Below are 17,731 nucleotides of genomic sequence, written 5' to 3' on the forward strand. Positions count from 1 at the left end.
ATATCAAATCTTAATTCAAATTGTGATATTTTGTTGATCATAACTCATCATTTCTCCAGTCTATGCCTCATTTCATATGGCTTATAAAGAGCAGACATATAAGTTTTTTATTGATGATAAATTATCATCCATATAAAAATTTGTATTATAGTATATACATCAAAAAATGACAGGATAAATTGTATAGCATTCTGCATATCTACCTTTCTTTCAAGTTACAAATTTTGTTTTGGGGGATCTTTCTTTTAACTTAAACAATTTTTGTTTCACATTTTTACTAAGATTTTGTTTTTTGTCTTTTGACTACCTGCAGAAGGCTTAGAAAAGATCTTTTGGAGGCCTGAATTAATTCCTTTCTTTGCAATTCTATTTTCTTTTCCACTACTACAAAGACAAATTTTGTGCCCTATTTCAATTTTGAAAATAGTGTAAAATTTAATTTGGTCTAGAAAACAGTTGAAATTAGCACCATAGCCCTGAACCCCTAAAATGAAGTTTCTTTTTTCATCATTCAATTGTATCCCATTATAACAATATGTAAAGGATTATCCATATTTTTTTCTATATTATTACTACCAAAATAAATTCACATTAGATTTCTAATATTTTAGTTGCACATACAGCTTCATAACAATATTACTTTATGTCTGTTTTATACACATATATACAAGCACATACCTTTTTCTTCATATTAAACATATTCTTCCAGATTAGGTGTGCTATAATAATCTTATATACTTTGAATATCTGGTCTGGCCTTTTAATTTCACCATTCCAATTAAAACAGTAATTTTCTATTTTTTACTTGTACTAAGAATTGCAGTAGAAGTTTTACATACATTATTTCATTCTGAGTCTTAGTATGTAAAATGTACAGGTAGCATTTAAACCTATACCTGGCTACTAAATCCAGTGTTTCTTAGCAACACTGCAGTAAAGCAAAGAATTTTGTTTTTTCCTTAGTCAAATCTTATAAAAGACACCATCCTAGTTGGTGGTGTTCTACAGTATTTTAGGGGATTTGGTTCCAGGACCCCCGTGGATACCAAAATCTGTGGATGTTGCTCACATCTCTTATATAAAATAGCATAGTGTTTGCATCTAACCTACACACATCCTCCTGTATACTTTAAATCATCTCTAAATTATTTATAATACCTAAAACAATGTAAATGCTATATATATAGTTGTTATACTGTATTACTTTTCATTTGTTTTATTTTTATTGTTGTGTTTCACAATAATTTCACAGTGGGAGTGTTATTTTAAAAAATAAGTATCCATGTAGCCATAAAAAAGAATGAGTTCATGTTCTTTGCAGGGACACAGATGAAGCTGGAAACCATCATCCTCAGCAAACTAACACAGGAACAGAAAACTAAACTCACTCATAAATGGGAGTTGAATAATGAGAACACATGGACCCAGGGAGGGGAACATCACACACCAGGGCCTGTCAGAGGTGGGGGGGCAAGGGGAGACATAGCATTAGGACAAATACCTAATGCATGCAGGGCTGAAAATCTAGATGACAGGTGCCCCAAACCACCATGGCACATGTATACCTGTGTAACAAACCTGCATGTTCTGCACATGTATCCCAGAACTTAAAGTAAAATAAAAAAAAGTATCCAATTCCATTAGTTGCTAGTGCTGTTTTAGTTTTGTTATTATTCATTAGGTCTTGCTCTTGGGCATTACTCATTCATTTCTGATGCTAATAAAGTTGCCATGTGTCATTTCAGGTGTCATTCTATTAGAAGACCATCCCATAGCACCAGTGTCATCTACCTCACCTGGTATCAAAATGGAAAGCTTACCTGCGTCTCAAGCACACATGCTGGAAACCACGCCCAAGTCAGTAATACCCGTAAAACCAGTTGCCACAGAAACTGTCATCAATGGTAAAGGAAAGGAAAGAGGAGGCAAGGGGCAGCCTCCTTTGCGCCACAGATCCGAGGGTGGCTTAGTGGATAAGGGACCCTTGAAGAAGTTGCCCCACCTGTCTTTGTCTCAGTATGACTTACTAGAAACAGACGTTTCTTTCCAGCCGTGGGGGAGTGAGAATTCAGTCCTGATTCCAGAACCTGTCAGTTGTCCCCAGGGCTCCATAAGGGAACGGGTACAAAGCAAGTCACCTCAGGATAGCCTGAGCAGCAGCTGCCCTCAATGTGACACCATCGTGGCCAAGCCTGTGGAGGAACCAGCAGACACATCCTGTCAGGTGGATACCTCCTGCCAGGTGGACCTGCCCTTGAACCAGGAAGTGGACTCCTCAGATAGTGAGGTAGCTGTTACTCTCATCGATACTTCTCAACCCGGAGACCCACTGAATCTACATGAGCCCATAAAAATTGTTATCACGATGAGCAGTACCCCAAACTCCATGACAGATTTGGAAAGCTCCCTCCACCTGAAGGTGGTTGGCACAGAGAAGACCGATGTAAAGTCTGACGCTGAGCCAACTAACCCAGGGGCGGCCAGTTCTCCAAATGCCGAGCAGATCTCACTTCCCGTAATCACCCTGGACCTGCCTGAGGGTGGGGGAGGAGGTGTTCCCTGTCCCGAAGGCAATGGAAGTGAAAGGACTCCAGAGAGACTGAAGGCGAGGGTATCCACCAATCAGTGTTCTGGGTACGGATCTAGGGAGGGAGGAAATGCCATCAAGGATCACAGTTCTTCCTCACGAGAACCCTGGGAATCGGTGTCCCGGCTTACACCTGATACAGCCTCCGAGTCTAAGGTGGGGAAGGAAGGCCAGACTAACCTTGACCCATCGTCTTGTAAGTCCAGCCATGAAAAGAGGCATGCCCGGGTGCTCAGTGTGGACAGTGGGACAGATGTCTTCTTGAGTAAAAGTTCTGCAGAAATTGTTAACGATACAGAGAAAACAATGCCAACTTCCAAATCTGACCTAGAGGCTAAGGAAGGACAAATGCCAAATGAGTCCAACTTCCTGGAATTTGTCTCCCTGTTAGAATCCATTAATACTTCCAAGATGGCAGCATCCAATCAATTAAATGGCTCAGCTGAGCAGAATGAAGAAAGTGGGCTTCTCCGAGGTGCGATTCCACATCAGTTCCGTTCTGATGATGACATAGAAGGCAATACGCCTTTTTGCCATTTGCTTTGTGTAATTTGATTTTGCAAATAGTGAGACAACTCTTGGGCAATCGTTTGTTGCTTGGCTTTGTCATCAATATTTGCTGAATGTACCGATACTAAGCTCTGTGATGAACATGTATACATATATTGTCCTACTCTACCAGGACACTTAAGGCATTATCATGATTTTTTTGCTTCTCCATAGAAGGCAAGACTATTTACTCCCAGAGAAATAAGCAATTATATTTTACTACTGTGGCAAGTACTCGCAATAGATATTTCTTACTTTATGGAATAGATGCCTTCTGGGAAAGTTGATTCTAAGACAAATTTCTATGAAGTGAATTTACTTTTCCTGCTGAGTTCTATTATAAAATACAGAACCCGCTAATTATCCCATGTTGTACACATAATAATAACAAACACTTCTGCCGCTCTTAATTTATGCCAGGCAGTGTTCTAAGCACTTTGCATGTATTAACGAGGGTGACTGTACCTTGTGGTTTGCCTCGAAGGGTCCTCATTTACACATGTTTTGCCAACATAATTATTAAGAGCACTGACTTTTTCTCTCAACAGAGTCCCTAGTTTAGATGATAAATTATACAGTTACTCTCATATTAACTCACTTACTCCTTATATAACTTTATGTTATGGATATACCATCATCCTTCCTGTTCTTCGGATGAGTCTCAGAAATTTTCACTTGCCTTCCCAAGTATCTAGTAAGTTCAGGAGGTGCTGGAACTGAGATTTGATTCCAGGCAGTCTTGTTCCAGAGTCCTTGCTCATAAAAATTAAATGATATTTCCTATATGAAGATAAGGTACATTTATTTTCAGGTTACTTAATGTCTCTGGGCCTCAGTCTCCTCATGGATAAAATGATGTTACTGGACTAGAGCTTTTATAAGGTCTTTTAGCTTTAAATTCTGTTAATGCTGTGATTTCTGAGCACATAATTTCTACATAGATCTGTATTGAGATAGCATCTGTATGGTAGGAATGCTTACTGAAAGTTGTGTTTGCATATGGTAGCTCATTTTCTGTGCTGTAGGTAGTAACGTTTCTTAGTGCTGGGATTTTTCCTCTGCTCTCTGGACAGCCAGGGACTCCTCTGGCTCCATACTGGTGGCTCTGAGCAATTTTCTCTGATTCAGTTAAACTTTTTAACAGACAGGGCGGTATATAAAGCAGGAGTAACCTGAGATAAAAATTTTTCTATTTAAAGATTTGGGTGTTTATCATCTATCTAATATAAAGATTCATACCTCTAGGCTAGCACTGTCTAATAAAATTTTCTGCAGTGATAGAAATATTCCATATCTGCAGTCCAATATGGTAGCCAATGGCCACATGTAGCTATTTAATATTTTAAAAGGGGGCTGTGCAGATGAGAACTGGCATTTTTAATTTCATTACATTTTAATTCACTTAAATAGCCATGTGGCTATTGGCTACTGTATTAGCCAGTGATAACCCAGAGCACATGAAGGCCTTCCCAGAAGCAGTGTGTCCAGTGGATAGAGCACTGACTTTGGAACCAGATAACCCAAGGCCAGATTTTGGTTCAGTAATACCAGCTGGTTGAGCTTGGATGATTGATCAAATCCATCTGTGTTGGAGTTTCTTCTAGAAAGCAGGAATCATAATATGTTATAGATTTATTGTGAGGATTCAATTAGGAAAATATGTGAAAAATTTTGCTATTTGATCAATTTTAGTCTTTTATTTTTGTTTTCCCCTCAGGCTGTACGTAAAGTTTATTTGGTTTGCCTACTTGAGTTTTTGCTCTTCTTAATTTTTTCAGCCAGCCACATTCAATCAGAAGGGTTAAATTGGAAATTGAGGTTGTGTGCAGGGAGATACGAGGTATTTTATGGGAAGAGATAGGCTTAGTTATCAAGAACTTGAAGGTACAGCAGGAAGGGAGGAGTTGGAATGAATTACATGCTTCTTTTAGGAAAGGACAGAGGATTTTAATTGAAGGAAGAGACAGTGAATCTTTTAGCTCTTAGAAGGCCATCAACATCAAAGGTGGCAAATTAGATGGTTTTTCAGTGGTGCCATGTATCTTTGAGACTGATAATATCCTCTTACCCTTCTTTCACTAAAGTATTTGTTATTGTAATCTGAAAACCCAGTTTTTGAGTGTGTTTATAAAACAAGGTGATGGTGTTTAATGATATTAGCAGCTTAGGAAATGTTCTCTAATCTTTTTCCTGCTCATTAGTAGGACAGTGCTTGAACTTGGACCTGACTAGAAAAAGATACACAATTTTCCAATTCTCTCTAATGTACTCTTATTTCCAGCCCAGGTTCTCTTCACAAAGCGCCTTAGGATTATTCTCAGGTCTCAGAAATATCCTAGAATTCAAGGCTATGGAAAACCACACACTTTTGAAAAGCCTTTAAACCATGTTTGTTTGCTTTTTTGTTTGACACAACTTTATTTTACTTTGTGGAAATAAATGAGGACCGCCCACATGAGAACAAGCCAAGTCTATTTATTCAGAGCTTGCTTATAGCTAGGGAGTCAGTGGTCATCACTTGGGTTCAGCAGAGACTTAAAGGCAACTTGAATGAGAAAGCTTTATAGTGGAAAAAAAGGAAAGCCTTCCGATGTGCCCTGATTGGAGGTTATGGGCATTAGGAAGCTGGAGGTGGCTAGACTAGGAGTGAGGCATCCTACGTGCTTGGTTTGGTTTGGTTTTCTTTGGGTGGTCCTAAGCTGGAAGCAGGGACACACATTAGGGAAGCTGTCAGTTATGAATCAAGTCCTGGCCATTTCGGGCTAATTATTATGGGGGTTATTGTTTGGCTTCCTGGATTGTTTGCCAGAAGTAGTGGTCTGACTTCCTACAAGCCTGACTTGTGCATAGTATATTGGCTTTCTGGGCTGGTTACTCTGGATAATGGGTTGATTTTCTCACCTGGTTGCTGCAGATTATTGGTCAGAGTTCTACATTTATGAATAGTTTCTGGCTATAGTTCATTTGTATATTCAGTCTCCTAACTTCTAAGAATTTCTAAGAAAAGAATAATGAATGTATATAGAAATGCTTATTGAAAAATTGTCTATAATATGGAAAATTGAAACAATGTAAATTTATAGTCAGGGTCTATTTAAATTATACCATTATCAGTGTAATATTATATAACTACTATTTTTAGATGATGTAGATGAATATCCAATAACATTAAATATTTATAATAGTTTAAGATAAATATGATAGGTATAAAACCATACCTGGATTATGACTTCATTTTTGTAAAAAAAAAAAGTGCATATATCTAGGAAAAAGAGACTGGTGTGATATATATCAAATTGGCTCCAGTGGTAATATCATGATGGCAGGATTAAGAGTGATTCAAAGTTTTTCCTTTTGTATAGTTTTAAATTACATACAATGACTGTGTACTATTTTTATAAACAGAAACATTTCTATAAATGTATTTTTTAAGGAAAAAAGGAAAAAAAATCGTCCATATGTTGACTTATGTAATGTACCCATTTAAGAGAAAAGGAGTCTAAGATATGATAAAGAGATGTGAACAAATGAATTCAAAGACACAGTGTGAAGCAGGAGAGCTGTGTCAATATGCCTTTCTGCGATTTTTTATGAGGCATGATTACTGGCTAAAGCTATTTGTTATGATAGCACTTTCTTATAAATGTGTTTCTGGAAAACTGTGAAAACTTCTATCTTGACAGGCTGTCAAATGAAATGCAAACATTTTCATACCAAGGAAATTCTTCTGGTAGTTTCACAGATGTGCTGAAAATGTTTATGTTCAAGACTCACAGAGAAGCCAGCATTGCTCCTCTAATTACTTGAAGTTTAAGGATGAATAACTTTGTTATATATGGAAGGATGTGATTTATATCCCACAGACACTAACACAATTTTACTTTCTGAGGGCTTAGGCAGATCTTGATAGACTTTTCTAATGGTGTGTCTTGAAAGAACTTGTAGGTTCAGGCTCAGTTCTGTTCTCTCAGGCACAGGCTGTTGAGCTTAAGAGCCAATCATTTACTCAGAGTAAGTCATGGGAGTACAGTGGTCCTTTTGATCTTAAAAGTGACTGTTGGCATGTGTCCACAGAAAAGGAAGGGCTGATCCTTAGGGACATATGTAGTCCATTTTGCATAATGGTATAACCTGAGACCCTTAGTGGTTTGTTGTTTAAAGAGGATTCAAAAAATGCAAAAAATAAAAATAAAAACAATCAGTACCTATTGATCTTGGAATTCTCATTCATCTTAAAATGTTCTCAGGGCAAGAAATAGGGATTGTAGCTCTCTGTGTCCTACACAGTGCTAAGCATATTGTTCAAAATCAGCTATACTTGGCCGGGTGTGGTGGCTCATGCCTGTAATCTCAGTACTTCAGGAGGCTGAGGTGGGAGGATCACTTGAGGACAGGAGTTCAAGACCAGCCTGAACAACATAGCGTGCCCCTATACCTACATAAAATTTTAAAAATTAGCTGGATGTAGTGGCATGTGCCTGTCATCCCAGCTACTTGGGAGGCAGAGGTAGGAGAGTCACTTGCGCCCAAGAGGTTGAAGCTGCAGTGTGCTATGACTCCACCATTGCACTCCAGCCTCCAGCCTCCAGCCTTGGCAACAGGGCCAGACCCTGTCTCAAACAAACAAGCAAAAACAACCCCCGCCCCCAGCTATACTTAACAAGTATTTGCTTTATGAAGGGGACGATTCTAGCTTTTGCTTGAAAATTCAGTTTTGGAGAGTGAGTGAGAAGAAAGACTGATAAGATTTATAAATGGTAAAGGGGACCTTGCTCTGAAATAGCCAGATTTGTTTTTGTAATTTTTTAAAATTTGAAGTTATTCATTTATGAGATATGAACCTTTCAGACCTATGTAACCTAAATGGGTGATTTCCAGCTGGGCACATGTGTGGTCACCGAGTTATTTCGAGGGAGTCCCTCAACCTTTATATAAAATAGTAGGCGTTTGTAGACGCCTAAATAACACGTCTCAAACTTATACATACCTTTGTTTTTCACATATATGTAGGTACTTCCATAATTAGGAAAATGAAAAATTATTTAAAAGCCTTTTGCATGCAGAGGAGCTGCTTAGATTTTCTCTCTATTCTTGTTTCAGTTTTGGTAACTTATTTCCCAGAGCTTTCACATTTATTTATTTTATATTAAATTAACAGGTAAAGCAATGTTTTTCAGATAACTGCTCCCAGGAAAAAAAGGAGGAAATCCTGGAAAATGAAAAGCCCAGTGGACACAGTTCTAAGCAAGGAAAACCAGACTTGCAAAGTCAAGACCATACTAGCACCAGCCCCGTGTGCACTCAGCCTGCCAAGACCACGGCCTTGTAAGGATAAGTTACTTAATTTAGTTTCACTTGGTCATAAAGCATGAGACAGCCTCATTTACTGGCTTCTGCTTTTAATGCTTTATCAAGGATAAGGAGGAACTTCTAATCATTTTTTTTGAAACTTTTATATGTGTTAAGTTTCCAGGGCAATAGACAAAGACAGATAATCTACAGGGTAACTTCCCAACAAGATAGTTCTGTCTTGCAAGTCATCAGTGGGCCTGAAACATCTGTACAAGAAGAGATATCTGTGGATGCTATGCATGTCTTCATTGATGAACATGGTGAGTCTTTGGAGCTCTTTACTAATGAACAAGCAGGGAAGGCTGTCAGCTTTCTCAGGATTCAGCGTGATACCTTAGCCTGGGTACTAGACTTGAGAACTGGAAGACTTAACCCTGTGGTTGCCCACATACTGTTCTTTGAACGGAGTGTGCTGCCTCCCATCTCAGGGCCTTTACACGTGCTGTGCCCCAGTGTGTGCTATTGATTTTTTCAGATCTTAGTCCTAAGGTAAGTTTTTCAGGGACACCTTTCCTGAACTCCCCGGACTTAACCAGGTTCATCAGTTTTTGTTGTTCTCTTAACACCCGTCTCTTTCCTTCCTTGATAATGTTACAGCTTGTATAATAATTTGATTAATGGCATTTCCCCCTCACAGTTATCAACTTCAAGAGGGCAATGCCCAGTACTCAGTAAATATTTGTTGGACCTGTGTTGCACACCTGACCTTGATATATTTTTTCAGCGCCTTGTTATAAAAAGGATTTAAAATAGTATACATAGAGAATTATAAAGTGGCAAGTTCAAAGTTCAAAGGATAAGGGATATAGGTCCTAGTTTTTCTGGGATGGGTCTTCGCTTATGTATCATATAGCTTCAGTAGTGCTTGTTATTTTACTCTCAAAAGGATCCTGGTTTGGAGAATAAATTATATGGTTACTTTATCTGGAGTTCGGTAGTTTATAGTTTTAAATGCTTTTGCATATGCAGAAATATAAGGGACTTTTACATCATAAAGAACAACATTAGCACTTACATGAAAGCCTCCACAGGGGCTGCGGCTGTCATTACAGTTTCTCTTGGTGGAAAACACCTTTGAGTTGGAGGGCCACTTTCCAGCTGCTCACAACAGACAAGGTTAATTACGCTTCCTGTGTCAACTGAAGAAGGCACTAGTAGGAGCTCTTCTGGGCAGAAACCAGATTCTCACACCTCAGTATCCTGAACTGCTTTAGTGGAGCTAATTGAACTCTGCAAATTAATTCCATCTCTTGCTTTTCCTCATTAACAGTCTGACACATCAGTCAGTGTGCTGTGGCACTTGCTCATCTGCACATTTGGAGGCAGAGATGGTCTCATGCGGTCCACCAATCAAAACTGTACTCTTAATAAGCTGCTTTTTGCACATGATACTGAGGTATTCGTATACCAAAATATCTGGTTATATCCTAGCACAGATCATGCTGACACATGAAGAGAACGTATGTAAAGTGAATTAAGAGATGATACAAATAAGTCTATCAAAAGCAATTAAATAATAAGTAACCAAGTCAAAACTTGTCTAAGTATATTAGCAGGGAAGCAGGTCAAAGAAAATTTTCTTAGTAAAGTTTCTTTCAGACATCCTTCAACTTCTCATGATATACGTTCTGTGGAGAAATATAAAGAATGGACCCCGATTGTCAACAGTTATTACAACAGACCAAAATAAGTTTCCTTTTAACTTGAAAACTGTATAAGTTGAAACGATTCTATATGCATAATTATGTCATATTCTTTGCTGAAATTTTCTGATTTTACAGGGGAAATTAGATCCTGTTATTTAAAATCTGGAAATCAGAAAGAAGGCCCTTTACAGCCTCTACCATCAAATAATGACTGTCTCTCTCAGGCTCGGTGAGTGGAGCTTTGTTTCCAGGCTTGAGAGCTGTTGCATTGCTGGGAGACACAGCGATGAAGATAAAGTGAGGATTCTGGTGTAGAAGAAATGTGTTAATCCCTTTGTAGTTGTTAAGGCATGTGGTTTTGTGTGAAAGAAAAAGAAAACCTGACATTGTGAAATAATGAAAAATAAATGAAACCATTTTCATTGTTGCTGCTTCCAAAAATGAAGATAACATGTAGGTAGTATAAATAGACAGGAACTCTGTATAAACATAATAATGTTCCCTTCAAGAAAGATGGTGATGCAGCTCTCAAACACATCATTAAATTTGTCCCAAGGAGTGGACTAGAAATTTGGTTAGTTCTCATTTGTTCACATTTATAGTAATGAAGGCAAACTGTTTTACAGATAGATACACATCTTTTCTATTTTACTTCAGAATGCTTTGAATAACTTTCTTAATTATGCTGATATTAAATTAGTTGATGAAGTTGATATTAAATTAGTTTGCATATCTGGGACATACGATGATTAATAGTGCTTTGGGCAAACTGTACGTCTTGTCAGTGGCAGACGGAATTCATCCTTCATCCTGGACTTCAAGATTCTTTGTGGATAATCCATATGGCCATGTCTCAGTTGGTTGCTCTAAGTGTGGAAGTAAATTGTTCATGTATGCTTCTTTAGAATTATATGTATATTTGAGGATTTATGGGAGACTTTCACGGTGTAACTGAAATGTCTTGTGCTTCACATCTAAACCTTAATTTCAGAGCCTGTTACCCCATGTGTCTTTCCAAGTTTAAAGTCTTCCCAAGGGTTTATGGGAAATTCAGGGGGAGGCTCCTGTGTGCTTAGAATAAAGGCTGTCTTTGTCCTTGCATTCTGGCCTCCAGGTGGAATGCTGTCGTGTGCCAGCTTCTTAGGGCATTCTCTCTTTAACGCCACTACTGTTTCTTACCTGCTCAGGAATGCTAGTGTCTGCTATTCAGGCAGGTCTGATGGGAACCGTAGGTGACGGCTCTCTCCCACCATGCAGTCTCTCCCGAGCTTTGCATTAAAGCAGACTGCGTGTGCCCAAAGTCACTCCTGTGGGGAAACAGAAATCTTATTCATGCCCCACTTGCCGTCTACTCTTCCTCCTTTTCCCTCAGGTACCATGGACCAATCCAAATGGCACAAACTTCTTCTTCTCCGGCCAACAAGCATGCAAAGTCCCCATGCAAATGGACACCCAAGAGGAGAGGGAGGTTTGCTGTCCACAACTTTACTCTAACCTCCAGGACATTCTGGACGTTATGATGGTTTGATGAGTTTAGTCATCTAAGATGGCAGCTTTCTCAGACAAAATATGGAATTGCATGAGAACACAGCTTTGAAAACTGTCATATTATTCTGCAATTCCCAGCTAAAAGTTGAAGTTTTTCTAAGCTGAATTTAGACCAATTCTTGTTTTATCCCAAAGTTACAAGATTTTCCTTTTTAATTTTTCCCCCCAGGATAAATATATGTCATTTTTCCCCTAGGTTAAACACTTGAACTGCATTTGTCAGTAATGATAGTTAGAATAAGGCCATGTATCCAGAGCCTTAAAAAACTGAAAATTTACAGTATCCAGGTAAAAATGAGAGAGAGGACCTATAGTGTTTTCATTAAGCCTCAGTTCCTTAGGCTCTGCCTCTTCTAGCATGACCTGTTAACTTGCTTTCTCCCCTTAAATTTCTCTCTCTTTATTCAACTTCCTCCAGCCTCTGCTTTCTTTCATTTCCTCTGCATTTCCTTTCCAGATTACAGCTCTTTTATATTTAACCTGCCTTCTGTTCCGTTTCCAGAGCTGCCTGGACATAGGTTTGCCACAGCGCATTCAGCCTCGGTGAAACGGCTTTTGGTGAGGTTGTATTGGGGTGCTGTGGGGGTGTTGGACTGAGAAGCAACTGAATGTGTTGATGCTGAACTTTCTTGTGAGGCGTGTGGCTTGGTGGAGAGTCTCAGAATACCAGGCCCTTTCTTACATGCCTTTTCAAGTTCATAGAATAGTCAGACCCCTTTTCTGTTACACAGGAGGGAAACCCATCTCAAACAGGTTTAATCAAAGTGGGGATTTGCGGTGATGTAACTGAACAGTCTTGGATCCATCTGTCTTCAGGAGTGTCTAGATAAAGAGGTTCAGATTGAGTCATTGGGGCCTAGTTTTGCCATTTCCATCGCTCTCCTGCTCCTCTGTTTTGACACCGTTCTCAAACACCTCACCCTGGTGGTCAAAAGACGGCTGTCGTTACCCTAGATCTTGTGTCTTCTCTCATCTAAGTCCAGCAAGAACAGTATGCTTCTTTCCCATAGATCCCATGGAAGGTCTCATTGTGTCTGATTGGTTCTGACTGAGCCATATTCCCTGAGCCCAGTCACTAAGACCAGGCAAGCACTTGGCCTGGGCTTATGTACACACACACAGCTGGATTCGAGGTTCCCCCGAGACTGGAAGGGGCTGGCTCTCCGAGGGATGTTTGGAGTTCTGTGGATAAAAGCCGGGCAGCAAAAATCAACAGGTGACCCTGAGGACTCCGTTTCTGGTGAAAAGGCAACTGAATTAATTACTGAGCTCCTGTAAAGAGAAAAATGTTCAAGTTTTTTGCAAGCAACTTTCCCCTTGAAGAAAATCTTTATTGAATGTCCCTAGTCACCCCTAGCTTTTCTCATGTGTGAATGCTCCAATGGGCAAGGTCTTGGTCCACCAGTCTTAGCAACTTCTGGGTCTTTGACTATCTGCTTTCTCCAGCATTATTTGACAAGGTGTTGGTCTTAAGAGTTCTAGAAAAGGGCTGGGCATGGTGGCTCACACCTGTAATCTCAGCACTTTTTTTTTTTTTTTTTTTTGAAACGGAGTTTTGCTCTTTCACCTAGGCTGGAGTACAGTGATGCAATCTTGGCTTACTGCAACCTCTGCCTTCCAGGTTCAAGTGATTCTCCTGCCTCAACCTCCCCAGTAGCTGGGATTACAGGTGCCCGCCACCACGCCTGGCTAATTTTTGTATTTGTAGTAGAGACAGGGTTTCACCATGTTGGCCAGGCTGGTCTCAAAACTCCTAACCTCGTGATCTGCCAGTCTTGGCCTCCCAAAGTGTTGGGATTACAGGCGTGAGCCACCACACCTGGCAATCTCAGCACTTTTGAAGGCTGAGTGGGAAGATCACTTGAGCCCAGGAGTTTAAGACCAGCCTGGGCAACATGGCAAGACTCCATCTCTACAAAAAACAAAACAAAACGTAGCAAAAACACCAACAAACAAGAAGAGTTCTAGAAAAGAAGGACACATTGCCATGTTTAACTTCTCTTTCTTGTGCTTCAAAGATAAAGTAAAATAATGCACATGGTTTGCTATCATATGTATAGTTAGTCCTTAAGGTAGAAAATAGAGGGGACTTTGTTATGTGGTGTTGTGGCATTCAGCAGCCCATTTGGGCACAGGAGATATACAGTGCTTCCTGTCAGATGCATAAGCACAAAACTCCAGTCCTTTCACTTAGCAAAATTACAGCATTGAAGCTGTTCCCTAGGCAGTTCTGGAAAAGCAGTTAAGGCGCTACCATCTGTTTAATTCGTGCTCAAGAAAAACGAATCAGTCCTATGTCAGTCAGATGATCTTCTGGATTTAAACTGCTGTCTGACATGCTTAGGGTGGATATTCCGATTGTCTCAAACATCTCCCCAGACTCTAACACATGGAAAACTGTGCTACCCATTCAGGGGGGGCTAATTTCTTTGGATTTGTAATAAGCTTTGTCTTTTGCAGAAGCCCATGATGTAATGATGATTTGGGAATCTTTGGGTTGGCTATCTGAAAGAAAAATTCTCAAAAAGCAGAATAAGAACCAGCTATCAGGCTCAATTTAGATCTTTGAATTTCTGAATTAACATACTAGTGCGTGTGTGCACTCGTGTGAGTTCATGTGCACCTGGGGGTGTCATCACTGTATCTGTCTGTCATAGTAGAGGTAAAGAATGGAACCAGAGCAGAGCCAGTGAAATGCCAGCAGGTCAAGATTTTGCCACATGGAAGGACCAAGTGGCTTGTACCTTACCCCGTGTTCCCATGTGCAATATTACGGCAGTTCATGGCCCTGAATGAGGTACTTTCCTTCAGAAGTTCTGGTAGTAACAGCTACCATTTGTTAAACACTTACACACTAAGCTAAATGTTAAATTATCTAATTTTATCTGCACAACAAAACTAAGGTTGGTGATACTAGCTCTATTTTACAGATAAGGAAACTAAGACTGATTGCCACAAGTGCTCAGCTTCGTGTAGATAGTAAGTGGCCAGTGGACAGGTGAGTCTCCCTCCCTGCTCCCGTCCCCCACCATGGCGTCACAGGCTCAGGGTTCCTCAGAGCCCAGGCAGATGTGATAAATAGGTGAAGCTGGCCCAGCATGGAATGGTAAAGAGGAGTGGTGATTACTGCAGTAAATCAGAGGGCATTTATCCCATCTGAAGGGCTGCTGCTGTGTTAGTCTACTTATGAGGGCTCATAAGTCCCAGGTGATAGGATTTTCCAGTTTTTTCCACAAGGAGCTAGAAATGCATATTTGTATCTAAAAGTGTATTTTGTTTCATGTTGTTGATTTTAATTTTTTTTTTTTTTTTTTTTTGAGATGGAGTCTTCCTCTGTCACCCAGTCTGGAGTGCAGTGGCGCGATCTCGGCTCACTGCAACCTCCGCCTCCTGGGTTCAAGTGATTCTCCTGCCTCAGCCTCCTGAATAGCTGGGATTACAGGCACGTGCCACCACACCTGGGCTAATTTTTTTGTATTTTTAGTAGAGACGGGGATTCAACATGTTAGCCAGGATGGTCTCAATCTCCTCACCTCGTGATCCGCCTGCCTCGGCCTCCCAAAGTGCTGGATTACAGGCGTGAGTCACCACGCCCAGCCGATTTTAATTTTTTTTTAACAACACCACAGACCACAGGTTGTGCGTGGTCGGCTGTGGCCTGTGAGCTACCTGTGGTCAGCCTCTGTCCTGCGCCCTCCAGTGGGAAAGCGCTTGCCCTCAGACCTTCTTGCGCACATATGCGGCATCCAGATGCCCCTAGGTGATTCCCACTGCAGGCTCCTCCAAACCACCTTGCCAAGTTCTCCACTCATTGTTCCCTTTTGAAACTCTCATCTTTGAAAGCTCAAGTTACAATCTGCCTCTGTTATACTTCTTTTCCTTCTCAGTCCTCTCTGAAATTCATCTCTTCAAGTTGCTGCCAGGAGGATGCTGATCACATTCTCCCTGGTATCTCATTTATTTGTAGAGGGCTCCCATCTCTTTTTCTAGATTGCATACATCTAAAACCAGCCTTCGCTTAGCCCTTTATAGGTAGGTGCTCAATAAATGTGGGATTAAATCAAATGAATCATTGGAAATGACAAAGATGGCCCAGTTGGAGTTCTGGAGTGAGGGACAGCAGGAGAAGCTAAACAGGAGGGGTGGAGTAGGGCCCTGGGGCCCATGAAACCCGGTGGAGGAGTGTGGTTTGTTCTCTATGCAGCAGGAGTGATGGGAATCTATTGGCAGAGCAAAACAACCCTGATGAATGTGGGATTATCAAAATGACCTCAACAAATAAATCCCTCATCTTTGGTGGGACGGTGGGACGGAGAGCCAGAAGCCCTAGCAGTTTGCCAGATCAATGCATTTGAACACAAAATGTGATCTTCTCCTTTTATAAGTGGGAAGGTACAGCAAAATGAAACATGTAAAATGACCCTTTTAAAACCAGTCTACATAGAAATCAGAGGTAGAGACTCAAATTTTCCAGTCCTGAGTTTTTATTATTCTTATTTTTAATTTTTTTGAGACAGAGTCTTGCTCTGTGGCCTAGGCTGGAGTGCATTGATGTGATCTTGGCTCACTGCAACTTCTGCCTTTCTGGGTTCAAGCGATTCTCCTGCCTCAGCCTCTCAAGTAGCTGGGATTATAGGTACACACCACCACACCTGGCTAATTTTTTTGTATTTTTGCTAGAGATGGGGTTTTGTCATGTTGGCTAGGCTGGTCTCGAACTCCTGGCCTCAAAGTGATTTGCCCTCCTCACCCTCCCAAAGTTCTGGGATTATAGGCATGAGCCACCGCACCCAGTCCAGCCCTGTGTTTTATTAGTTCATAAGGAAACAATTTTCTCTGTCTGTATGAAAGCTAACAACAGGAAAATCTGACACTGAGAATTTTACTTCCTTGAAATCAGAGGTTTAGTATCTAGCTATGTGAATACAAATTTTTTCTCGGACTTATCTGGGTTCAAATTCCAGCACTGATATTTACTTTTTGTTTGACATTATGCAACTTGCTTAACCATCTTAAGTATCTATTTTCTAACCAAAAAATGCAGATAATACTTCTGTAATTAATTCACTGGTTTGCTTTAAAAATTAAATGTGGGCTGGGTGTGGTGGCTCATGCCTGTAATGCCAGCACTTTGGGAGGCCATGGCGGGCAGATCACGAGGTCAGGAGTTCGAGACCAGCCTGATCAACGTAGTGAAACCCCATCTCTACTAAAAATACAAAAATTAGCTGGGCATGGTGGCACGTGCCTGTAGTCCCAGCTGCTCAGGAGGCTTAGGCAGGAGAATAGCTTGAACCTGGGAGGCGGAGGTTGTGGTGAGCCAAGATCACATCACTGCACTCCAGCCAGGGCAACAGAGCAAGACTCAATCTCAAAAAAAAAAAAAAAAAAAAAAAATTAAATGTGATGGTACACATGCAGTGCTTAGAACAGTGCCTGCCATAGAGGGTCCTCAGTCAGTGTTAGCTGTTGTTACTGTCTTTGGGTAGAAGCAGAAGGACTTAGGTAAAGTGCACTGTGACTTGATATAACAAAAGATGTTGACTTTTGTTTCTTGATTTTTATAACAAAATACCTGATTTTATATAACAAAAGATGCTTTTGGCCAGGTGGAAGCCTTTCCTCTAGTTCTTTTATGAGTTGGTTTATGTGATTTTAAGGCATTCCCCTTATTAACCTGTTGTGTTCCAACATCTTGGCATGTATGATAATTTTAGAGTAGGTCCTTTAATATTATGTCCTTGGCTTTTAATACAATTAGATTTTAAGTTCTTCTATTACAGTAAACAAACATAAACTTTGATTTTGAACTTGGAAGGATGCCTACTTGGGGCTGTAAGCCATTCAGCCATGGAAGATATATTGGAAAAGCAGCCTTTTCCCTATAAGGTGACTTCAGTGGCTGGGACTGTCTCCAACTGGGCCATTAAATGGCTGATTCTTATTATTGGCAAAAAAGCCATTGCTCTTAGCCTTGTTACCATGTGACAGTTTTATATCTCTGACTCCCAAGTATGAATAGGGAATTGTTAGTAATGTAACTTCCATG

The 17,731-nt window shown here is 40.3% G+C and overlaps 1 protein-coding gene across 3 annotated transcripts in view; it reads left to right on the forward strand.

Moving 5' to 3' along the window:
* Positions 1 to 17,731, forward strand: part of PCNX2 (pecanex 2) — a 327,055-nt gene that overhangs the window by 34,522 nt on the left and 274,802 nt on the right. For all 3 annotated transcript variants that reach the window (XM_009232501.4, XM_054561349.2, XM_054561362.2), the window contains exons 5-8: positions 1,746 to 3,062; positions 8,314 to 8,461; positions 8,603 to 8,748; positions 10,270 to 10,363. In XM_009232501.4, the coding sequence (XP_009230776.3) occupies positions 1,746 to 3,062; positions 8,314 to 8,461; positions 8,603 to 8,748; positions 10,270 to 10,363 (1,705 nt within the window). The remainder of the gene's footprint in view (positions 1 to 1,745; positions 3,063 to 8,313; positions 8,462 to 8,602; positions 8,749 to 10,269; positions 10,364 to 17,731) is intronic.

This window comes from Pongo abelii, chromosome 1 (genome assembly GCF_028885655.2).
Source record: "Pongo abelii isolate AG06213 chromosome 1, NHGRI_mPonAbe1-v2.0_pri, whole genome shotgun sequence".
Taxonomy (NCBI): domain Eukaryota; kingdom Metazoa; phylum Chordata; class Mammalia; order Primates; family Hominidae; genus Pongo; species Pongo abelii.